Source organism: Oxyura jamaicensis, chromosome 15 (assembly GCF_011077185.1).
Source record: "Oxyura jamaicensis isolate SHBP4307 breed ruddy duck chromosome 15, BPBGC_Ojam_1.0, whole genome shotgun sequence".
NCBI classification, from domain to species: Eukaryota; Metazoa; Chordata; class Aves; order Anseriformes; family Anatidae; genus Oxyura; species Oxyura jamaicensis.
Genome location: NC_048907.1, coordinates 8,740,026 through 8,764,317, shown reverse-complemented (window position 1 = coordinate 8,764,317; position 24,292 = coordinate 8,740,026). Strand labels below are relative to the sequence as shown.

Sequence of the window (24,292 nt, the reverse complement as noted above, 5' to 3'; positions counted from 1 at the left end):
CAGGTACATGGTATGCTTCCTGAGTGGGACAGGATGGGATGGGAAGGACAAGGCCTTTGTGGTGAGCCTGTCCAGCCCCAGTGCTTCCAGGGCTGTGACGGGTGTCTCCTGTGATGCTTTCAGAGCTGCTTGCTCTGCCTTCTGCCAGGCACTACAGCCACTGCAGCAGTTCAGCGCAACAGCCTGTGTGTCCAATCCTCACAGCATCCAGCTTCGCAGTCCAGCTTAATTTAATCAAGGTAAAACTCATCTAGATAAAATGGGTGCAGTGTGCTCCTAGAACGGAGATAAGTAGAAATCCTCCACGTACCTCAGATATCTCATTAATTCATCGTGAAAGTAGTGGAAGTTTGGAATTCTCCTGTGCAAAGAAGTCAAGTTAATGCCGTGCATCACTGGAGAGGACTGGTGACCTTCCCTGTGCTTGCAGCAATGGTGTCCAATTTAACTGTGACCACAAGATCGTGGGTTGTTAAGGTTGTCTATGCAGGCAATATTGAGGCCAACAAATCTGCTTTCATGTGCCCTGTTAGAACTTGTTTAATTTGCTTATAATGAGCAGACCAGTGCCCGTGATTACTTAGCAGAACTCTGTCACTTCTAAAGCCCGTTACTGCACAGATGCATGCCTCAGACCTGGAGCACCGGCATACTTAAGGGGTCTCATGGGCTACAAAGGGAGCCCCAGCTGCAAGAACTAAAAGGCTTAAGACCTAATTAATATTACATGGGATACAGTTACCATCTCTCCATCAAGTGTGGAGTCTCAGCAGCGCCTGTCTGCATGCAGTTACTGCTGCCAGCACTGATGCTGCGGGGACTGCCCAAGACCATAGCCCGACTGATGCTGCGTTCATCCTTCCTCTCCCTGCCTCCACGCACTCTGCACTGCCATTAAGGGGGTTTCTTCCCTAAAGTTGTGCTGCTGTGGGAAGGCAGACCTTCTCCAGGTCTGTGCTGCTTTGTTCAATCAAGGGTTTACAAGTGGCTGGGTGATGAAGCTCCCCACTTATGTCTCCCCTGCCTGCAGACAGACTAGGACAAAACAGCATGTGCATTTGCCCCCAGATATGACAGAATTAAACCTGGAGTGTGGACTAGCTCTCTGCAGGTATTCACCCAGGACTATGGCTCCCTCTTCTCCCAGTTCTTCTTCTCCCAGGCTTGGCTTTAAGCGATCTGCCAACAAGCTCAGAGCCACCCCAAGAGAAATAACAACTTGGGAGCTGTGACAAGCTGGTGTGCAGGCAAGCAAAAGCTGAAGTCATGAAGTGTGAGGCAGTAAATGCAGTGCCTGGCAGCTCAGCTTCACCACCGCCTTAATCCTCTTTCCTTTCTTAAATGCTAAATTAATCAATTACATTTCCAGCCCAGCAACAACAGTCAAAAATGTAGCCTTCATCATATACAAGGCAAACATAATTAGGATTGCCATTCAACTCCAGCTTGACCAGCATACAAATGAGAACAGCCTCAGCGCGCGGGTGTGCTCAGTGCTCATGGCCGTGTGCGTGCCGGGGCCCTTGCAGGCAGGGGCAATTGGAATTGCGGTCACACCGCCAGCCAAAGCTATTTCAAGGAAAAGGGCCGTGGTGTGAGCTCTGGCTGCAGCAATCCAGCTCTGCAGTCTCTGCTGGGAGTGCCATGGCTCCAAGCACTACCTGAGGGGGGCAAAGACACATTATACAGTACAAACTCAAGGCACCCCCCTGGTTGTTCAGGGAGGAAGCCACGACCTTCCCAGACACAGCCCGAGAGCCCAATCCCCCAGCCAAGCGCTGCGTATGCCACAGGCCCTACAGGGACGAGCTGATACAAAAAGCAAGAGGTCTTGGCAGCCTGGGGTCATGGTGCCAGTGTGAATTATTTCTGCAATCAGAAGGGGTGAGCAAATACTATCCCCTCCCCAGTCTACCGGCGTCACTGTCACTGAGTCACAGGGGGCTAAGCTCACAGGGCAAGGGCAAGAACAAGCCAGGAGCATTCAATGAAAGCAACAGCTCAAGGCTCAAAGGCAACTGAAAAAGCAAAGTGAGTGCTAGGAGACAGACAGAGCAAAACCACAAGCCTCACTGTGCTAGCCAGTAGCTCTGGGATGCATCTACATCCCCACGGCTCTTGTGCCAGCTCAGCAGAGCCCACAGCAGGACTAGGGGAGGGGCAGGGAGCTGATTAAGGATGATCTAAGGCCTGAAATGGCTTCTGCATGAGGGATGGGTGAGCAAAGCAGGACTCTTCAGCCCGAGGAACAGAAACGTGGACATGACAGAGGTTTATCATTTGAGCGTGGCTTTGAGGAAATGAATAGAGAGTGACTGCCTGCTGTCTCTTCCATGACTGTAGCTACAAAGCATCAAATGAATAACAGCAAGCGACACATTCAGGACAAAGTAAATATTTCTTCACACAACACTGCTGAGCAGTGGAACTCACTGCTGTGAGATGCTGTGCATGCCCAAAGTCTGCTCAGGATGAAAACAGTTTTAGGAGAAAAAAAGTAAATGATGATTAAATAGAGAGATCCCTGCCTCAGGAAATTCCTGAGCTATGTATAGTTAGTGGTTAGGAGAATATTCAGGAGAACACCAGCCTGTGTCCCTCCTGTTCTTCAGCTTCTCCCTAGGCATGCTCTATTAGCCACTGCTAATACAGGATTGTGGGGGAAAGAGACCTGTGATCTGATCCAGAGCAGTCACTCTTCTCTTTCTGGCACTGACCTGAGCTCTGCTTACTTGTCCTAAAGGCCAGGAGCTGGGAACGTTCCCATTACTGGACACCGGGATGATGACAAGGAGATGTGCTTGCAGCACAGAATTTGAGTGAATAGAGAGAGGACCTCTGTTTGCTTTCAATTTCCCCATTCTAGATGTAAGAGAGACTTCTGGGGAAAGCTAACCCAGCTACACTGCACCCAGCTAGCTGCACTTAACAATACCATCTATACCTGTACTGGGGCTTGAAACAAGCTAATACGTTTCTGAGAGGTGCTGATATATCCACTGGGATGGGGTGGAGCAATTCCAAGCTTCAAGCTCACATTTTGTGGTCTCTCAGCCTACAAAGAGCAGCCAGCCAGCCATTCTCCCTCAGCAGAGCCAAGCCCAGCCTTGGTGTGTTTCTCATTAGCTCCTATTATTCCTGCTATTGTAGTGTTTCCAGATTTAAAGCACACAGTCGGGAGACAGCTGAACAGCTCCCACAGTTGTTTGTTTGCTAAGAGGATTTGATCTGTGGCAGGATATTTTCAAGTCACACACAGAGGGGAAGGTATCCTGGTAACAATACCATCCTCTGAGCTGCCCGCTCGTGCCGACTCTCCTGCTGCCTCGGAACAACGCGCACAGGCTCATCCCCGCCCAAGTGTAAACTGCAGATGATGCTTCCTTCCCCTGACTCTCTGAGATAAGGTGTGAGACAATTCAGCCGTACAGAGCCATTCTGCTATTAACTGGGCTACAAACCCTGCTAGTGCTGCTCTCCTTTCAGCAGCGCTCCTGGACCGGAGCAGGCAGAAGCAGGGGCTGAGGCAGCTTGTCCAGCTGCCAGGCGGTGGGAAAAGGCCACTGCACATCCTCCGTTAACACTGCTGGCAGCCAGGCAGCTTTTGTCTCCCCCCTGGCTCCCAGTGACACTGCTGAAGCCATAACGTTGCACCCCATACAGCAAAGTGATTTTCTCGTGACCCAGCCTCCGGGAGCTCTCCAACCAGATCCTGAAGTCCTTACTCAGCATCTGCTCCCTCCAATTGGGATTAGCCTGAGTCAGGTTCAGCAATATCTCAGGATCTGTTGATGCTAATTTCTCTCTTGCAGGTGCTTAGCTACAGCAGGGAGGGGATGAACGGGGAGAGGGAGAGTCAGGGCTTTTGTCTGATCAAACACTAAGTAAAACTCTGAGAAGGGCCTGCAGGATTTGGCGGATTGTAGTTAGAGCCCTGCATAAATACTGTGGCACAGCTGATGTATTGGCCAGGCTGCTTCTCAGTCCAGCCCCATTTTGTCACTCTCTGTTCGATCCAGACTCACACCCCTGGCGCAGTATTTGAAAGAGGCTACAGAGATGCCAAGCACCCACATCTCCTTCCTCCTCCAAGGCTCTGTGGCATTCTGAGAATGCAAATGAACCTTTCAGGCTCTGTTGAGCAGAGGCATGGCCGTTCCCCAAGTGAGGGCCCACTGGCCGCAAGAACAGATTCCTTTGCAGAGGCGCCGTGTGATGCTTGTCTCACGGATGCACATGGGGAGGCCAGGCTGTTCCTACAGCTGTGTGCCCTCACATTAAAGCTACCTGGCTCTGTGTGCAGGGCTTGCCGTCTGTCACGGGCACCTGGGCTCGGTGTGAGGATGGCCTTGAACAGGACCATCCTTGTGACTCCAGCTTCAGAATGCGGAAGGTCAGGCTGAGCTACTGGTTATACTGGGAACATGACTCGGCTGCCTGCAAAATCTCAGTGGCTAGAGATGGAATCCAGGCTTTGTTTTTTTTACTATCCTGTTGGATCACAGTGATTTCGTCTGAGGAAAAGCATGCGCTAAACTTGCTGTGCATTGCTCAGGGAGGGAGGGATGCATATGAGGAAAACACTTCTGCCCACCGCAGGTGAGGAGCAGTGCCAGAATTGTACTATCAGTTGCAGGCGGCTGGCGGTGGGCAAAATTCCTGCCACTTTCTAGATTGGTAAAAACACCTCCTCTGGGTCCAACAACAGACTGACAGAAAACACAGCCCACATAAGCACTGCCAGCCAGATGGCACGTTTTGAACCGCTGTTAATCTCGACAACCTTTTGTAGCGTTGATGTTGCCCGGGAATAAAAGCTCCCCCCGAGTGCCTGGATGCAAGGAGCGGTCCCGGCATCCGCTCCTCTCTTTGTCTTCTCCACCGAGGACCCCCCAGCAGAACGAGCCCTGGAGGAGGAGGAGGAGAAGAGGAGGAGGCGCCTCCGGGAGAAGAGGCAGAGGGGGCTGCCCAGCCTGTGGCAAGACAAGCGCAGGGGCACGGGCCAATAACCCCGCCCGGGTGCCCGTCCCTCGGGGAGCGCCGGGAACCGCCAGGCGGGGAGCGGGGGGAGCCGGGGCGGAGCCGGCCGGGAGGGGCAGCCGGAACCCCCCCGCCTCTCGGGGCACCTCCCTCGGGCCGGAGCCCGGTGCCCGGAGCGGAGCAGCACGGCCATGGGCTCCCGGCTGAGCCGGCAGAGCAGCCTGGAGGAGGAGGGAGCCGCCGGCGAGGAATCCAACGGCGGCAAGGCGGAGGGCGGCCGGGGCGACTTCCACCTCTCGTCCCTGCTCCTCCACCCCCAGAGGCTGCCCGGGGTGCTGCGGAAAGCCTCGCCGGCGCCCTACGTGCGGCGGGTGGGGTGGCTGCGGGAGATCCAAGCCACCATCCGGGAGCACAAGCGGGAGCACGCCGTGCACATCCTCAGGCTGCTCAGGAAGGTAAGCGCTGCGGGCTGGACTGGGCTGGCCGGGCAGAGCCGTGCCGAGCCGAGCCGAGCCGCCACCTCCGGGGATGCTCGAGCAGGAGCAGCCGGGGGGGGGGCAGCAGCCGGAGCCCCCTCCCCAGCCCGGCCGTGGGGGTCCGCAGCCCCCCGGGGCGCGGCTCTTTGTGCTGCCCATCGGGAGTCGCCCCCTCTCGGGAACTGGGGTCGGGAGCGGGGCTGTGCAGCCCCCAGGAAAAGGGGTCCCCGAGCCGCAGCCCCGCCCAGCATCGACGGCCTCCCAGGGAAAAGCAGCCGGGCACCCCCCTGCCACCGCCACCCAGGCAGGCTGGCCAAGAGCCGGCTCTGGGAGCAGCCAAAAGGTGTTGGGGAGGCCGCCTACGACAGCCTGGGCCGAGGGGAGAGGGAAAGGGGTCAGTGTATCAGTGGGAGCTTGCTTCTGTCTGCCGCCATTCGGGGACAGAGAAGGCAGCGTGCAGACAGCCTGGTGCCAAAGTGATGCTGAGCACAGAGCCCCGCTGCTGGAGCAGAGCCAGCTCCTCCGCTGCTCAGCACTACCATTGCCTTCCAGACAAACTCGGCTCCCCCAGACTGCAGGCAGCTCTAATAAATAGCAGAGGGGACAGATCCTCCCTCCAACTCAGGTGTAAAACAGCATCAGTTCTTAGCTTATCACGTCGCTTCATTACCTAGTGACACGCTCCATATCTTGGGACCACAGTGAGTGTCTTGCTACAATGGCAAGTAGCCTTTGGGTGCGAGCCCTTTGGAGCAGGGACTGGGTTGCAGGAGCAGCCCTGCTACCAGAGAGCACAGCAGCCGCAGGGAGCTGCATTAACAGCCCTGGCTGGTCCCAGAGCCCCAGGTTTTGCAACACACCTGACAGTGGTGGTCAGTGCACTACCAGCAAGTTGCATTTTTATGACTAAGAATTTACAAGACCTAAAATTACATCACTACTTTTCATGTCCACTGCTCTAGAGTTCATGGGAGGAGTACTACCAGCGCTACAAACACCCTTCTTGCATGTATGTAGATAGATAAACCCTCAGCAAAAAGCTTGTATGGCAGACAAGGACCAAATAAGATTTCAAAGATGGTTTTGGAAAAGCACTGTTAAGAGTCAACCATTGACTTCCTAAGTGTGGCAACATAACATGAACAGACTTTTGTAGGGTTTGCCAGAGGCCAGAATTACAAAATGTCATTACCTATAGTGCTCAGCACCTCTCCTTGAGGCTGAAGCACTGAAATCCCTCACAGACCTTGAGGTCTCCAGAAGGTCCATCTGGGAACAGCCGGGCTTTGAATGCTGACTCACAGGGCCATTTGGAGCAGAGGGTCCTTTCCAAGCCCTCCTTTCCATGCAGCTTGCCAGTTCCTTTCGGGATCAGCTGGGCGCCTGGCTTCCCAAGTCTGCACTGAGAATTGCCATGTCCTGGGCATGTTTTGCCCACTGCCCTTCCAGTTCTCCTTGGTATTTCTGGTCCCTGCCTCTGCCTGTCCATGCCAAAACAGCGACTACCTGTTCATCTGCTCACACCGCCACAGCGGGACATGCATCCTGTACTCTCACCGCAGCCTTCCTCTGCCAAGTTAGGCGGAACCCAGCCAACGCCCCCAGAACCTCCCATTCTTTGTGCGCTCAAAGATTTCAGAGACAGAGAGCTATACTGCTACCATGTATTGCACCTTTCAATGACTAAACACAACTGCCAGCCAGGCTGGGGTCAGGCACTCACAACCAGTCCTCCTCATGTGTCCAATGCCAGCTTCAAAGTGTACCATGATCAGCCGCTTTCATCATTTTACAAAATTGCATCACTCTTGAAGTAAATTCAGTCCTTAGCTCGGTGCCCAGCATGTCGTTCCTTACACAGACTGGCTTACCTTGGCAGTAAGACACTCTCAGGAGTCGTTGATGAAGGCATCCCACGTGAGGGTCTGTTTGTTACCTGTAAAAAGAGACACACCTTGTTCACTCCAGTGGACAGTGAGGACACTTACCACCATACCTTGTCATTGTGCCTTAGGCCGTGGTGGTTGCAACCCCCAGGGAAGGTAGAGCAACCTTGGAGGCAGAATTGCAACCTCCTTGATGGAGCAGATGCACTTGGCCAGACTGAGGGACATGGGCTGCTGCTGAGTGCCTCCTGCTGCAAGGCAGCTGCTGCTCCCAGCGGACACGGACCTAGTCCAGCCCTGCAGATTTACCCTGCAGGCTGTAAGTGGCTCTGCCAGTGCTTTTCAGCCTGGGGGCTACAGACCCCAAGGGGCTGTGGAGCATTCCTAGGACATCAGGAGGGTGTAATTAAAGAAAGCCAGCTCTAAGCAGATCCACTGAACAGGGATGCAAAATTTCTGTATTTTAGAAGACTGCACACTGAGAACAACTGCAAACTACAGGTGTACACCCATACACATTTCTTTACAGCAGCACTTGAACATCTCCACTGCACATGGTCTTAGTTCCAGAAATACCCACCTGCAAAAGACAGGGCAGCTTTCCTGCTGGTGTGAGTGGGCAACGCTCAGCTGAGCTAGTGGAGACATTAGACTTGGACCAGCAAAAGGCTGGTACAATCTGATTTCCCTGTGCTGAGACACTGGCCAAATGTCATTTTGAAGATAACAGCACAAAGCCGACTGAACTGCCCAGATTCATAATATTCTGCTTTCTGCTAACTGCAGCCACCCTTTAGATGGCCCATTTTCCAAAGAACGAAGGAGGAGAGGAGGAAGAAAGAGAGGGAGGGTGCAAGGGAGGAATATAAGTCAGATGAACTAAAAAATGCCCCTGGGCTAAGAATTTATGGACTATCAGTGCAAAGTGAATAACCACACCTATATTTTATATAAAAACCTTGCAGGCAGGATTTATAATGGGAATGCAGATTCAACTTAGCGGTATAGCTCCAACTAGGGGAGTTTAATTACTTCTCTGACATCCACTGCTGCATGCTCAGCCATGCCATCCTCTTGGCAGCTATCTTCGTCTATGCATGTTACACTTTGTGTAGGAGGCTCCGTTTCCCCAAAGCCTTACGGTTAAGGGAGACACTGGCATGATGCCTGGGTACACTCCTGGCCTGTATCCAGCTGTGTCTGTCCTTCAGTGGATTGATCCACTGCTTGGGTTCCTTGGTTGCTTGCAAGTATCGTCTGTGTACACACAGTGGTGGGGCTGAAAAGCATTTGATTTATTCTCCCTTTCTCCATCAGATCTGCAGTCAGGATCTGTCTCTGTTGTGCTCTCGGCTTGATTTGGTCTGAGCATATCCAGAGCAGGAAAGAGTGGATACAGCACTGGCTTTGGTTGCTGCTTAGGGTTAAGATCCAGCACCTCTGCCAACTGTGACTGTCCCTGCTGGTTATGTATCTGTGTGTGCGTGCACGCCCAGCTTTCCCTCTTTTTGTAAGAGCTCTCAGTGCGTCTTTCCCTGGGTGGTGCCTGAAGCACACATTCACTGGAGCAGTGTGAACATATGGGGCACCCATTTGCTTATTCATTTCTCCTGGCAGCAGCATGCAGGATGGGCAGAGGACTTGTTTCCTCCCTCAGCTGAGCCCTCCTTGTCAACTGAATCAAACTCAGCACCATCCCAGTTAGGGAGCTTTTTTGTTCTACTTTTCTGCTGCTGAGGTATTTTTCAGCCCTCAGGCTATTTTCATGTGAGTTTCTGCAGTCTTTCTTTCCAAGACACTCTGCTGTTTTCCCGTGTGGTATCTCCCCGTTGTAATACTTGTGTCATATTAGGTTTTTAGCTTTCCTCTTAGCAAAAAACAGTGCAGTTCTTTGCAGTATCACTCATTTGGCCCCTGGGGAGGCACCTCGTTCCCAGAGATACTGAGGTTTCTTCTGCTATGCCCAGAGGTGCCATGTACCCAGGGGTCCATGCATGTAAGTTGTTCTCCTAGCTCACATTGTGGAAGATGGAAAGAGGACTCCCACGACTGACCTGCAGAGTTAACTATAAATTTACCATTACATCCTAAAACAATAATACTGCCAGTGCTTAGTACTTACTGAAAATTTCAAAGCACAGCTCAACTCGTACTACTGGACAGGACCAGGGTAGATGGCAGTATCTGAATACCTGTAGAAAAGGTTTAATTCTTCCAGAAAAGCCGAGACTGGAGTAGCAAGTTTGGAGCCAGCCCTTCTGCATGGCACCTTCCACAGATTCACACGCTGAGGCTGACAAAACTGTGAGTTTCTCTGGAGAGAATTCACTCTGGGCTCCATCCAGCCTGTAAATGATACTGCTCTTACCTTCCTGCGGTAGGTGGAAACAAGGCAGTCGGTCCGTGGGCTGACTAACTGAGCTTCACACTGAATCTCACGCAGCTCTCCCCATCACCACAATGCTGGGTCAGGCACAGCTGCTTCACCTTTGCTAGATAGTTTCCTATGCTGAGTAACCAGCTGGCACCTTGTGGGACTTACTTTCTGGTTTCAAAATACCTCATGGTTATGGCTCCAAGGAAGCCTGTGTATCTGTCTGTTTTCCTTGTAGGACCTGGGACTGGAAGGAACATTCCTCAATGAAGTCCTCTACAAAAATGCGACTTTCCTCAACTTGGTGGATCCCATCTCCCATGACTTGCTGATGAGCCTTGCTAGAGATCTTCAGTGTCCCAAAAAGGTGAACCCTCCCCTCAGCTCCATGGACACTTTGCGATGTAGCACAGAAGCAGTGCGAGCCCAGATGGGGTGGCTCATTCTGGGTGGTGTTCTGCAATCCTCCAGAGCCAGCTAGCATACACCCTTGGAGTCATAGCACATATTCTTGTGCATATTTCTCTAGAAATCAGTTAAAACTACCTCAGAACATGAATGCAGTTGGGGGAGAGAGAGGTTACAGGCACAGAAATCAGGAATTTACTTTTCTTGCTAACAGAAAGCTTGGTGGCAGGGTACATGCCAAATAAAAATAAACGATGTGGGGGAGGTGGATGGTGGTGCCATACCCAAAGACATGTCCCAGAGGTTCAAAACAGCTAGCTTTTGGGGGGGTCTATGGGGCTGCAGAGGGGAACAGAGATCCCCACACTTCTGTCCAAGCTAGTGAGGAGGAGCAAAACCTCACTTCTCAGGCTTTGTCATATGACATTACCCTTACCTTCACTGGGGAACAATACATCCTCCTCATAACCCCCCAGACCTCTGAGTAAAAGGTATGAGTCGGGGCTCAAAAAGCAAATACGTTATGCGTGCAGGATCCCTGCACTGCTGCCACAGCGCTTCAGAGAATGAAGAGAGCAGAAAAGGAAAGGCAGATGCAGACAGACCTCACAGATATCACAGCCCCACAGCAACACCAGCATCTACTTGTTACCCTTCACCACCACTAACACCATCCGTTGGCTCATCAGGCTTGGCAAGTGTCAGGTTTGCTTTATAAGGAGGGCAACAGAATGAGCCTATGTGAAGAGAGCCATTAAGTATGCACAGCTCAGAGCACACAGTGCTGCCCTAGGGAATGCCTGGTGCAAATCGGTGGCTTTCTAATCCTCATCACTGGGCTGCAACACAGCCTGAAAAAATTTCTTTTTAAGGGTAATTTTTATCCAATATTATAAGCACCTAAAAGGGAATCAGAGGGGAGAGGTTGTAGCAATCAGGCCTCTTAATCATAGTTCACCTGGCCTCAACTCCAGCTGTTCTAGATTGTTTTATCCAGACCACCTCCAACCTCCCACTGTGCAGTGCCCTTTGGGGGGGAGGGGGGGGGTGCCACATGCCATTGTATAGATAAGATTCTCCCTATTTGTTGAGCACCTCAGGTACCCCTTGAAGCCACCAGGAGTTTAAGTAGGGGGGCTGGAAAGACTCAGCACCCCACAGCACCAGCACACATCAGCAGACCACGTCCCCTCCCTGCCCCTGGCTGAGCACCTGGTGGTTGTAACTGCATTACAGGCAAGCAGCTGAGTGCAGTTCCCAGCCTGCCAGTGGAAATTAAATCAGCAAGGACACGGGAAGGAACAGGAGGGTAATTCTCAGTTGTGAGCCAACAAACAGTTGCAGGGCATTGTGCCAGCTTCTGTACTGAAGCCTGGTGTGCACGTGCACCCACTTGGAAAGGTTTGCTGATGTAGGTGGCACCAGGGTGCCAGTTCCAGCCTTGCCAGCACAGAAGTGGCCCGCAACAAGGCATCTAATCCCAGGCATGGACCAGTCCCTGTGGGGTTCCCAAGGGAGCAGTGCTGTGCTGAGCACTGAGGCTGGGATCCCTCCCGACTTGGCACAGCAGAACGGCCACATGCTGGCAGCGTGTCCCTGGGATGTTCGGCTGATTCAGTGACTGCTTGGAAAAGTCACCGTGCAGCTGTTGGCCCACAGCACAGCCTGCAATAAAGAATAAATTAGCGTATTCCCTGACAGCTTTACTATGTGTTTACCTATCAAATCCCTAAACGTACACGTTGCACCATGGCTGGAGGGCTGAGGAAGGGGAATGCAGGTCTCTGTCAGCATTTGGAAAATATGACAGAGGAGGCAGAAATCCCAGCCTGCAGCAGCTGCCGTTTGTCATTCTGCTTCACCAGGGAAAGAGGTGCTTTCAAAGTCAAGGAGACAGGGGGTGTGTGCACAAATCAAACCAGGAAAGCAGCAGCCACCTTGGTGCCTGATGAGTTACTGCAGGGGTTGGAGGGAACTGCTGCTGGGAAGCTCCCAAACTCAAATATTTGGGAGAAGAATGAACTGCAAGGAAAGGAGGTACAATATGGGGACCGCGCTGGTTCCTTGTCCCAGCATCTCCTATCTGGAGCATGGGAAGGACCAAGAGTCCAGGTGCTGCTGCAGGAGGAGCAGGGGAGTCCCATAGCACATCTCTCCCAGCCAGAAGCACCTGGGGGATGGGGCAAGGGTGCTGGCTGCTGGACTTCCACATCAGGGGAGCAGATGGGCAGTCCAAAGACAGTATGCAGTCTGGGAAGCACGGTAACAAGGTAATCAATAGAACTTTAGCACAGTCTTGTAACGCAATGAGTCAGCAGCTCATCTACACACGGGTGCTGCTGAGGATACAACAGTGAGGAGTTGAGACACTCCTGCTGCCTCAACATTGTGCTTTTGTGAAAGTGGAGCTCTTTTGAAGAAAAGGGCCCTGCACAGAGCCCCTGCACATTGTCTGCCACCCCTGCCTTCAAGGGGAGCTCTAACCAGGACACGCAGCATGATGCCTAGCCTAGAGCAGGACCACCTGCCACAGACCCACTCCCCAGTGGGATGTGCAATTGCAGCCCTAGTCCCTAGTCAGGGCAGGAACAGGCTGGCTGGGTTGAGGTTCTTCCTGCTTCTGGCATCCTAGGAGAGGATGCTGTGTCACGCAGAGGCATCTCTGGCCTTGTCACCCTTCCTCTTTTATCTTCTTCTCCATCTCCTATTCGTTCCCCTGCTTCATTATCACCCTTGTCCCTTTGCCACCCTCCCCCTTGTCTCCTGTTATGCAGCACCACACACAGAGACTAAGCTGTCCCTTTGCTTTCAGGAATATGATCCCTGGAAATCCTCAGACAGGATCTGCAGGCAGCTTATTTACCACCTAACCCCACACTCCAAATGGCACCGACACGGCATGCCCCGGAGGAAGTCCCAGGTGTGGTAAGTGGCCTGGCTGGGGACAGCAGGGATGGGCATGGAGCGGGGTCTGCCAGGAGAAACTGTGCTGCAGCCAAGCATCATCCCAGTCTGCCCCTGCTACCCATCTTGGAGAAAGGCAGGGTTGAGAACCTGCACAGCAGCCTTTGCTCAGCCTCTTAGAAAATCCCAGCCAAACTGCGCAGTGTCAGTGCCAACACTTCTCTGCCTGGCCTGCTTTGTTATTTGCTCCTTTTCAATCCCACTGCCTTCGTGGTACCACAGCAGCCAGCCCTCCCAGAAGGGCCTGCAGGGTGCGTGGCCCAAGGAGCACGGCCAAAGCCAGCAGCCCTGCTGGCCACCCTGCACTCTGCCGAGCTCAGCCAGCCCCAGATCTGTGCCCCACTTTGTCCCTGTTCATCCCCATACAGCTTCCCTGTCTTCAGGGAGGGTCTCCCAATACAAGGCAATGCCACCAGCTGAGTGCGCTACTCCGCAGGGAGCACTTTGTGGTGGCTGGCAGAGAGGTGGCTGTTCTTGCTTGCCTCCCACAGCTCCTCCAGGAGCAGGACTCGGACCCAGGGTGGTGCAGGACCTCACGCACAGGGAACACAACTCAAAGCGCTTGGCCACAGACAGCTCCCCAATGGCAGCTGCTTTCTGTTACTACAAACACATTCAAACACCCAGACTTGTTCTCCCCAGATACTTGCTGGTTTTTCTAACCAGGTAAAGAGCAATCCCTACTTCTTTTAAACCCACCTCTTCTCTTGTTTTCTTTGAGCAAAGGATTTTCCTATGACACAGATCTCCAGTGCTGAAGGGAGAAGCAACTACAAGAAAGCCCCATTAGCCTCCCAGAAATGAATGTAGGATTGGGTAAAAAGATAAAAATGGCAGTGCCTGGTCTTGGCCTTTCTTGGGACTCTCAGAGTCTTTGATGGATGTGCCAGTAACTTAAAATTCCCCATGGGAATTGATATTTCCATAGCACCTTTTTTTCTGACTCAGAAGTAGATCTCCAGCGTGCCTTAAGGAATAAAATCCTATTGGCTTGCTGCCACTACAATTTCCAAGCTATCTGCCTCATATCTGTAGCCCTCCCCGCCTCCTTTGCCACCAGATCTGCACGCTCTGTGACTTTTAATGCACTCTTCTCCAGCACCCCTCGGGGCAGGCTGGTTAGTGCAGTCTACAGGTGGGATCAAAGGCACAGTGCCATCAGTCAGTCCCAGGGTACCAGAAACCGCAGAGCAGCAGCTTGCACCCAGCCTGCCATCCTTCAGCAAGAGCAGCAAGCCTGCACACTCACCCACTAGTGACACAGAGCACATCTGGGGCCAGAGAAAGGGCCCAAACCCCACACAGAGGGGTCAGGTAATACCCTAAGTATTGGCTGGGTACAGAGCATCTGTGAGCACAAGCAAGGAGAAGGCAGCAAGGCAACGTGTGATGGAGGGGAATATAGGTCTGAAATGGGTGGCCCCACCTGGCAGCCAGACCCAGCTGCGAGGTGTTATATAAGACAAAATTTTGATTAAATATTAAACAGCAGCACTTCCTCTTTGAAAACTGGAGAGGAACTGGTTTGCAGTTTGCGGCAAAAAGTACCTGCAGAGTTGGCATCTTTGGCTGCTGCAAGAAAATGGATGTTGCCAGTAGCAGGAAAGCAAGAAATAGCTGCTTCACTTGAAGGTATCAGGGCCTAATTTTGTCCAGCCCAGGCTGTTCTTAACTGATTGGAATCCTACACTTCCTGCCATCTGCTAGCGGGAGCACTTTACTGTGATGTGTCTGAACCCATGCCCTTGGCTTGTACCCTTCCTGCCCTCAAGGACCTTTAAAAAGTATGTATGTAGCAGCAATACTTCTGAAGGCATTTCTAAAATTTTCTGGGGATCTGGGACAGTTGAAAGAAATCAGTGCATGCAAACCATATTCAGAAACTGAATTTTGTGGTCCCCTGAGCTCTGGCTTCTGGCTTTCATGGAGCTGGTACTCTTGTTCTCTTCTGAAATGTGATTTCTGCTTTCTGGCAGCGTGCCAGATGGGTCCAGAAGATAATTAACATGTCCAGTACACAGACAGCTGCGAGCATCTGCCAGGCATTAATTACATTGGGGCTGTTATGGAGATGTGGCGTGGGAGGTGGAAAGGACTCACATTCCTACAGCCAGATCATACACAGGTGTTCACCCCATGGCCAAGCAACAAACCTGTGGGTCAGGAACAAACGAGTCACATCCCCAGCCAGTCTCAGTGGAACCCCAAACCCTCAAGAAGTACAAACCTGAGCCACCCACGAACTGACAAAGTAGAAAGGATAAATTTCTTCAAGCACTCCTGTTTTGATACACAGCAATCCCTTACACTATCGATGCCATAGAGCCCCAACAGGTACCAAATATTCACAAACAGACTAAGTTCGCAAAACACCATGAGAGCTTTCAGACAAGCACATGTCCTTCTGGACATCCTTAACCACAAACCTGCTCCCTGCTGAAGCCAAAGGGCCTACCTGCTTCTCGTACCACCTTTACTACTGATGGATTTAGCCCAGGGCTACAAGTGCAGCCAAGGTGCAATGTGTCTTATAGGGGAAGGACACCATGGCTGCTGTTTCCCTGTGTCCCTTCTCTGCAGAGCCATTCCTGCAAACAGCTACTAACAGAGTGATCCTAATGGGGCCCCGGCCCTGAGCCTAGGAGGGAAATCAGCTCACTGCAAGTTGCCACCAGCCCACATGCTTTTACCAGCTGAAGGCCCCAGGCCAAAAGCAGAACCCACAGAGAGATGCGGAAGGAGAAAATTTATTGCAGCAGACTGAAGGGAACAGCAGTGAGTGGGGAGGGGAGATCCAGCCCAGGGTATCTTTGGTTTCTCCAATCAACTTGTCACAGATGATGCAGGGAGATGTGTCCACCTCTGCATGCCAGCTAGTGGGTACTTGACAGCAACTGTGTGCCTTGTGCAATCAAGGCTTTGCAGTGTTCCAGCTGTGCTTTCACCCAAAGGGACCTATTTCAGCTGCCCGGGTTTGCCACACTGAAAGCAAGGGGCTCCCTTCTCCTTTCCTGCAAAATCCCATCGCAGGTCTGCAGCTTCCAGCCAACAGCCTGCACCCCACCTTGCAGCTACTTGGGTAGGCTGCCTAAGCAAACAGAGAAGTTGAGCTTGTATTTGTAGGGGATTTAACATTAAAAGCCTGAGGATAACATTTTCTCAGCAGGAACCAGCATGACTTTACTGCACAACTGTCAGTCTCTTACATCCTAATGGGACTTCAGTTATAGAACTGTTTTACAGTTGTATAGATTATTCACCCTTAATGAGATGAACACATCCAAGGGTGTTGTTTAACTCCAGCTTCTATTTAAATCGATGTTTATTGTGTAAAGAGTAATGGGTTAAGAAATGCTTCTCTCTGTGGACATAAGCTTTTTAGGCTATCAAGACCACTTCTGTGACATTTTGACAGATGCAGAACTTTTGGATATTACTAAGTACTGTTTTCAGATATCTCGAGGTTTCCTTAGCTCAGCATTGTGGGAAGACTGCATGTTCTCTTCCAGAACAGGGCTGGATCCAAAGGGCTCATTACTTTTCAAGGGCAAAGCCATGCTGGACTACAGTTCAGAGGGGAGAGGTAGAAGGGTATCAGGTGAATGTAGCCTTTGACTGGAGAGCTGGAGCACAGCCTATACTACAGTCTAGAAGCTGTGGGTTACAACTGAGCTGTCTTGGCTGGGTCAGGGAACTTGATGCATCTTCCACTTGCATTGACCCCAGAGCTGGCTACTCAGTGCCCTCCTTTGTTTAGGATCCTTTCAAAGGATCAAATCTGAACCCATAAAACATGCAGGCAGCAAACATACTGATCTTTGCAAGGAGGGTGTTCCTGGTGCAGAGAAAAAAAATCCACACAGTAACCTGTTCTGGAAGAACAAAGGCAGTTGTGTGCGTGGAGTCAGTAACTCACACACTGCATACATCTGGGGTTTCCTTGTCACAAGTTGCACCACAGATTTTGTTAGTCTGCCTAAGCGAGCTTCATTTTGAAACACCTTGGCTAATCTGAAGCTGGGTGGGGAACCACATGTTCCTTCTGGGCTCATTGCTCTGTTGCTCATTTATTGATGTGCACTGCCCAGGCATTGCGGCATTAGATGCACTTTAAAAATGCAATGAAAGCATTTGTGTCCAGAAGACTGCAGGGAAACAGCTCAAAAGGGCTTTGGGTCTTTTTTTCTTCCACTCTTGAAAACATCACTCAGGGCCATGGATGACAGCTCTGGCAGATTAGATCTCAGCCTTCACATTGCCTGAGATGAATACTAAGTAGAACTTCCATTTCACCCTTATGCAACAGAGTAAATAGCCATCACCATTCCTGCTTTAGAGACAGGAAGCCAAGTTAGAGAACACTACTCAATTAACTAAAGTCACATGTTAAGAGTCAGATGTGAGTACAGGAACTGCCTCACACAATGTTTTTTTGAGAAGCTGCTGCTCACAGAGACATCAGACAGACACAAACTGGTGAATAAGCTGTGGAGAGACGGCAGCTGTTCCCTCAGCTTACAGTGCTGACACCCAACCACTACCCATGACCAAGGCTCCCAGCAGCACTGGGAGACAGGTACACCTGGAAAGGCTGTTAGTGATGGAAGGGGGCAGCCGGCACGTTGATACTGCCTTGTTAGAGATCAGAAGGAAAAATCCAAGACCAACAGGCAGGAGAAGCAGGACATGGGTGGAGAGATGAGCAGGGAAGGAGAGGATGCAGGCTGGGTGGCAGCATGGACTTTATGCCTTTGTGACTCTTGCACAGGTAAAGGTCTGACAAGAATGTTGGCTGACAGCTGTGAGGATGAGAGGTGCTCAGCTGCATCATCACCTATGGATAATCCATGTCCTTCCCAAGTCACAGAGGGAGGGTGGCAGGAAGAAGGCTGTCTTTGTGTTCCCTTCTGTCCCCAGGAAGGGATCTCCCCCCGGCTGATCAAAAGAGCATGGGTGCAAGGATGGAGATGTGACTTGAGGGAATCCTCATGGAAGTGGCCCGTTTGTGCACAGCTTCCGTCTCTGCAGAGGCCCAGCCTCAGAACAGCTTGGGCCGGGTTAGTCTAGGTCAGCGCTTTTGAGGCTTCTCGTTCCTTTGTCTCATCAGAGGCAGCTAAAGCCAGCCCTTCAAAGCAGCACCCTGTGCCACAGGGAAGCAAAGGCAGATTATGCTAAGTAGACAATTAAAAAGCCCAGCGTCCATCCTCTAAACTGCTGCTTAAAGCCAAGCAGCCATCCAGATACACCTGCTGTTAGGCTCTGTGCAAGGCAGAAGAGCCGAGAAACACCTGACTCATGGCTAACTAGCCACCTCTCCTCCCAGACTCTCCATAGCTCAGAGACAGTGCAAAGAGGCTGAACCTACAGGACCCTGAACACTCGTGCTGAACAAATTCCTTCAAACCCCACAACATCAAGAGGAGGCCAAGCTGCTGCCAGTCCTGGTTGTTGCACTGGTGAGAGCTGCTACAGGCACCAAAGGATTTAGCTGATGAGGAAGAAGCTGAAGGGCACAATCTCTTCAGCTGGCAGGAGGGCAGGCACTGGTCGCCACTGGAGGCTGCATCCAGCTCCAGGCAGGCAGCAGGTCTGGCTGCTGATCGCCTTTGCTTCTTGTTCAGTTTCACAGGAAAGCTGGATTTCTCACTTGAAGCTGTTCCTCCAGCACTGCAGAGAGTTCCCTCTCTAAATTTGCTGCAGAGAATACAAACACCATCTGCTTCACTGCATCCAGGGTCCAGATCCTTGCTAGATGCAAATCCTGGCAATTAGAAATTCACACACAGCACCAGTTGCAGCAGCACAAGGTTAATCCAGCCTCCAGTGCTTTGCAGTCCTCCACCTACAATTCCCATGTGCATCAAGAGCCATGTCACTAAGTAATTGTTTTGTCTCACACAAAGAAGAAAGCTTCTTCAATTAAAGCAGTCTTTAAGCCTATTTTACTTGCAGAAATTAGGGGATAATAGGTGACCTACTTCCCTGGAAATAAACCTGGCATTTGCTCAGCTGCTGCACGGATGTCTGAGAGCTTGGGGTCTCATCCTCCCCTCTGCCCCCGACAGTCATAGAACTCAAAGTTCCAGAAATACCAGATGTCAGATAATTCAAAGTAAAAGCATTTACAGATATATCCCTGCCACTTCTCTGGCCAAGGAATATATTTCCCTCTGAAGCAAGAGGAGTGGTCAGCTATGTTGTGCCCTGCCCCAGAGATGGCATTTAGGTACACCTCTTGCAGCTGCACAGGAACACCAAGCAGGCAAGAACTGCCAGGAATCCCAGCATGCCGGGTCTGATGCTTCTTCACCTGCCAGAGAGCCAAGGGGCTGCTGCAGCATTAGGGGCTATTGTCAGCCAGGGCAAGGCTTCTACCAGTGTTTTCCAGCTAGAGGCATTTTTACAGGCAAGAGAAAACCACTGGAACTGAGACAGGAGGTTCAGAATCACCCCTGCAGGCACAGAAATTAGGGCAAAAGGAAACAGCAAAAACAGAGAGAGGAGAGGAGAAAAACCAACAACAAAAAGCCAGCAAAGGAAGGAGGGCCCTGGCACTGCATTGGACAGTTTAAGCACATTCAGCCAGAAGCAGTCTAGCCTGGAGAATCAATTACAGGACAATGATTTGTCTGCTTGACTGAAGCTTCCTTGGGGTACTGGCTTGCTGCTCAGGAGAGCAGCAGGAGGTACTTGCTCTACTCGAGCACAATCCATGACTTATTACTGCAGACCCTGCACAGCAGTCAACAGGAGGGGAGGCTTAACGGGCAGTGAGACAAGCACATCACTTTTGTCCTTCTGACATTTCCCCCAATTAACACTGCCTGCACTCAGAGCCAAGTCACCCGAAAGAGATCAAGAGCCATTCAAACTCACCCCCCTCTTTGGAAAGCTGTTACTGCAGATACAGCAGGAGAAATGGCACCTGAATGCTGAGGCCTGCCAGAGGGAGTGGTGCCAACTGCAGACAAGACCTGCAGCGATCCCCCCCCACCAGCCTGCTTTCCATCCCCGTACCAAGCTGTGGTAGCACTAAAGCTCGTCCCTTGTAGCAGTACAACAGACAGGTCAGATGAGGCTTTGCACAGACAAGGCTTGGGGTGAGGAGGTCCTTCTCTTTGTGTCCCGTCTGCCTCCCCCTCCAGGATCTACCATAGGCTGATAGCACTGGGGAAGAGAATTTTCAGGAGGCCCGGGTTCTGCTTGCACTAAGCAGATGCTGAAGTAATTGTAAGCTAGCTTCTAACCTTGTTTATCCTGTATTCTCCCCACACACACACCACCAAAGCCTTAATCTAAACCAATTCTGAGGCCAGAGGAGACTTGTCTCATCTCTTATACCAGCCAGTGGTACTTTGTGCTACACCACTGCCAGAGACTGGTGACAAACCATACCAAAAACAAACAAACAAACAAAACTGTTTTTCCATGTGAGACTTAGAAATACAGCCCCTGCACAGCCTGGGCTGCTGTCAAGCAACCCAAAAACAAGAGGGTAGCCCAGTGCCATCCAGACTGCAGCACACACAGTTCACAACTTCCACTGCTGCTGTGAGCAATGCGGGTGATTAACTCTCTGCAGCCCTGTCTCAGGGACTCTGGTATCAGAGAGATACCAAGTACTGCTCCCAAGCAGAGGCCCTTTGGAGAGCTCGCTTGTGTGCTCTTGGACCAATTGTAACTCCCCACTACATCAGTCTCTGCTATTTGGCAGCGCAGCCAAGCACTGCCCTGCTTGTCCCTCCCGTGATTCACTGAGGGAGCGGTCTGGGTCATGTTAAATGGAAACATTTAGTAAGTACTACATGAGACTCTTTTGAACCTTCAGGTCTGAATGTAAGTTATTCCATGCTGTTAGCACTTTCTACCATGAGAGCTCATTAGCTTAAGTGGATGTTTGCAGGTACAGCTTCAGCCCTGCACAATGAATTCCCTCAGGACCCACAAGCACATATAGAAATAGCCAGAACAAAGTGCTGCCAAAACCAGAGAAGGAATTTGGGGGCTAGAGCATGGACAGGGCAAACTGCAAGGTCACTTCCACCTCACACTCCTTCAAGGAAGCACAGCTGTGGGCATATCAGCATCAAATGTGTCCATGAAGGGTTGATGCGTACACTGAAGCACATTTATTCACCTGTGTTATCAGACACCCACAGGGAGTATTAGGGGTTGAAGTTTCTGGGATGCCATTAACTACATACATAAAGCAAAGCTTCAGAGGCAGCATCACATCCTCCCCACAACTGCAGAAGGGCCTGGCAACACTAAAGCTCGAGGGGTCATTCTCACCTGCCATGGTAGCTCCCGTGGCGCTGCAACCTTCTCCAAGGAAATTGCATGTCCCCACGTACCCGCTGCTCTCAGGGCCTGGCTGTGCCGCAGCCGTGCAGGACACTACAGAGAGCCAGATAGGAAGAGTGGGCACCTTCAAACTGGTGGTTAATTCTTAGTCCACCCTGCTCCTCCCGACCCCAACAAGGCACTTTCACACCCCCAAAGCAAGTGACTAAAGACACCAGTGGGGATCCTGATAGAGCTCCCATACCCTTATGACTGATACAGACACAATTGGAAGGACAGCAAGACGAGTGTTATTTACGTAGCAGAATAAGTTTCTCAGACATTACACTAGCACACACTTTTACTCAGTCCTGCAACATCCCCCCCACCTCCTATAGCCCCACAGCTCCCACTTCTCACAGCATTCTCACAGACCTGCAGTCCATCACAGAGCTCCAGGTCCTGCTCATTTTGCAAATCCAACAGCCCTATAGCACACCTTTACTTGTGCAGCCTACCTCCTTCTCCTCCTCCACCTCCTACTTGCCAGGCAAACAGTAAGAACCACAGCTAAAACCAACTCTCTCTAGGTTTCTTTTAGCACCCTTATGCTCTCCCCACCTCCTCACAGCTGCAGCAGATCCCAGATGATCTTCTGACCACAGGGACCTAAATTAACAGCTACTGGTGCTGTTTACCGCTTGAGGGACACTGGGGAAGGCTCTTACAGGGATGTGGTAAATCCATTCCTGAAGAGCAGTTTGCCTAGAGATTGTTTCTTGACAAAATATCCTTTTCTCATCCTTTTAACGCTGATTTACTTCTGCAGAAAAATCTGTTTGCAACAGACCTTGGTGTTCACCTGGAGAAGTGGCACAGAAACAGCCCCCACACAGTGCAAACCGGTGCATTTGGAAAGTTTGCTTGCCATGGTTATTTCTGCTGTCCACGCAGCACTGAATGTCTGTACGTGCACATACAGACAAACCCTTTGAAATGTGCTAGTGGAAGAGAGCTTAGCAACACAGGGTTAGCCAGTTCTTGCAAAGTTTACGTACAAGTGCTGAGAACACACAGGAAAGCTCCAGGACACAATCTGCCCACAGGCATGGTGCAGACCTTGTGCCCATTTCCCAGACAAGCTCCATTAGCCTTTTGCTGAATGTTCTAGCCCAAGTTCCTCATGAGCCCTCCCCTGCTCTAAGTGTATACCCTTAACGATCTCTCTCTATCCCTTTCCATCATCAGCCTGAAGACCAGCCTGCAGAAGAAAGTGAGCCAGGACTCGATGGATCTGTCAGGGATCCCCCTGACCATGCGGGATGTCCACCGCATGGCCTACTACCTGCAGAACAATGGGGACCACCTCACCTCCGTGGACCTGAGCTTCACCGAGCTGAACGATGACATGGTGCGCCTGCTGCTGCCCTTCCTCTGGGCGCTGCCCAAGCTCACTCACCTTTCCCTCAATGGCAACCGACTGACACGGGCGACCATGAAGGAGCTGACTGACACCATGAAGGACATGAACAAGTTCCCTTGCCTGGCCTGGGTGGACCTCGGCAACAACGTGGATGTCTCCTCCATGCCACAACCCTTGCTCGTGGGCCTGCGCAAGCGCCTCAGCCAGCAGACCACGCTGCCTACCATCTACGAGGCGCTCGACTGCGACTCAGAGATCTCCAGTGGGCAGGAGGGCAGCCAGCTGGAGGACGAAGAAGCAGGAAGCACCCCGCCACGTGCTTTCCCTCAGCAGGGCTGCGAGAGGTGACTGGACAACAGGCCGGCGCTGGCACACTGAAGCCGCCCCAAGGAGAAATTCTGAGTACAAACACCGAGCAGAGGGCCAGCTTTACCGGCTTCCTTTGGCGCTTTTCTCTCGCCTTCCCTGGCATCTCCCCCCAACTTGCTGTGAGACAAAAGCCTGTCGGTCCCCCCAGCGTGCTCCACTCCCTCCCCTCACTACCAAACCCATCGCCCACGTTACAGAGAGGAACCAGCGACTTACAGTGAACCTGGTCCCCAGGCAGGGTCTCACTGGAAGACGGGAAAAGACCTGTTGAAGTCAAGAATATCCTCCAGAAGCCATTGGGTTGAGGGAAAGTGATGTGGGGGAAAACCTAAAACAGAAACAGGCTTGTAGTTTACTTCCTTTCTTCCTTTTCCTAGGCACCTTGGAAGGCTTGGGACCTGCAGTCTTGAGTGTGAAAGGAGGTACCCCAAGAGCCTAGCTGTTATGGAGCTTAGCTGAAGGGCTCAGAGGCCAGAGCTGGAGCCCGGCAGTGTGTCTCCCTCTTGTGTCTGGCTCCTTTTGTTTTGTTTTTTTCCTATTGTGTGTTTTGTATTAACGTCTGAACAAAGGGACTTGGTCAGAGACCATTGGATTGCATAGGCCGGGGCGGACACATGGCTTGGAACTGCAGCATCAGGATATTTGCTGTGTGACCGGGGTGAGAGGGAGGGGAAGGAGGTATGTGTTGGTGGGAGCATGGGGGATGGGATGAGTTGGGATGGGATGGGAAGGCCGAGGGTAGAAAAGGGAGGGGAAATAGTCTTGTGATTTAACAGGATTGGTTTCAAGAACTGTGTTTTTGTATTAAAATTACAACTTCCAAGTGAAATTAAGAAGAATCAGACAGCTAAGCGCATAACTGTGACACTAGAGGAGCAAGCAGCAAACGTGCCAGAGGTGGGCACTTCCCAAACTAAAGCGCAAAGTGTTGGCTCCTCGTGGCATATTGCACACCTCTTAATGCAGAGACGTGATGTGAGCAGCTGCATTGCCATTTCCAATGCTGTCGAAAACCAAACCAGTGATGCAAAATTTCTAGTGTTTTCCACATTGTTCATGCTCTATATAAACACAATAAACAATTCTCTTGGACATAAGCCTGAAGCACTATTAAGTATGAGTATCTGGG

The 24,292-nt window shown here is 51.5% G+C and overlaps 1 protein-coding gene and 1 long non-coding RNA gene across 2 annotated transcripts; one reads left to right on the top strand and one right to left on the bottom strand.

The window, feature by feature from the left end:
* The first annotated feature begins 4,544 nt into the window (after positions 1–4,544).
* On the top strand, positions 4,545–24,267 carry LRRC75B (leucine rich repeat containing 75B). Its single transcript, XM_035340545.1, has 4 exons — positions 4,545–5,435; positions 9,955–10,083; positions 12,937–13,049; positions 22,620–24,267. Exons 1-4 carry the CDS (start codon positions 5,172–5,174, stop codon positions 23,140–23,142), a joined length of 1,029 nt encoding a protein of 342 aa, XP_035196436.1. The 5' UTR covers positions 4,545–5,171; the 3' UTR covers positions 23,143–24,267.
* On the bottom strand, positions 16,788–21,992 carry LOC118174857. The gene is made up of 3 exons (XR_004754788.1): positions 21,807–21,992; positions 21,381–21,485; positions 16,788–16,923 (listed from the first exon to the last, which is right to left on the bottom strand). It is a non-coding gene; the product is annotated as an uncharacterized LOC118174857 (long non-coding RNA).
* Positions 24,268–24,292: the final 25 nt, after the last annotated feature.

Excerpts from the sequence above, each read along its gene's own strand:
- LRRC75B (XM_035340545.1), top strand. The coding sequence starts at position 5,172 with ATGGGCTCCCGGCTGAGCCGGCAGAGCAGCCTGGAGGAGGAGGGAGCC. Across the intron at positions 5,436-9,954 it reads TCCTCAGGCTGCTCAGGAAG|GACCTGGGACTGGAAGGAAC; the intron begins GTAAGCGCTGCG and ends TTTTCCTTGTAG. Across the intron at positions 10,084-12,936 it reads ATCTTCAGTGTCCCAAAAAG|GAATATGATCCCTGGAAATC; the intron begins GTGAACCCTCCC and ends CTTTGCTTTCAG.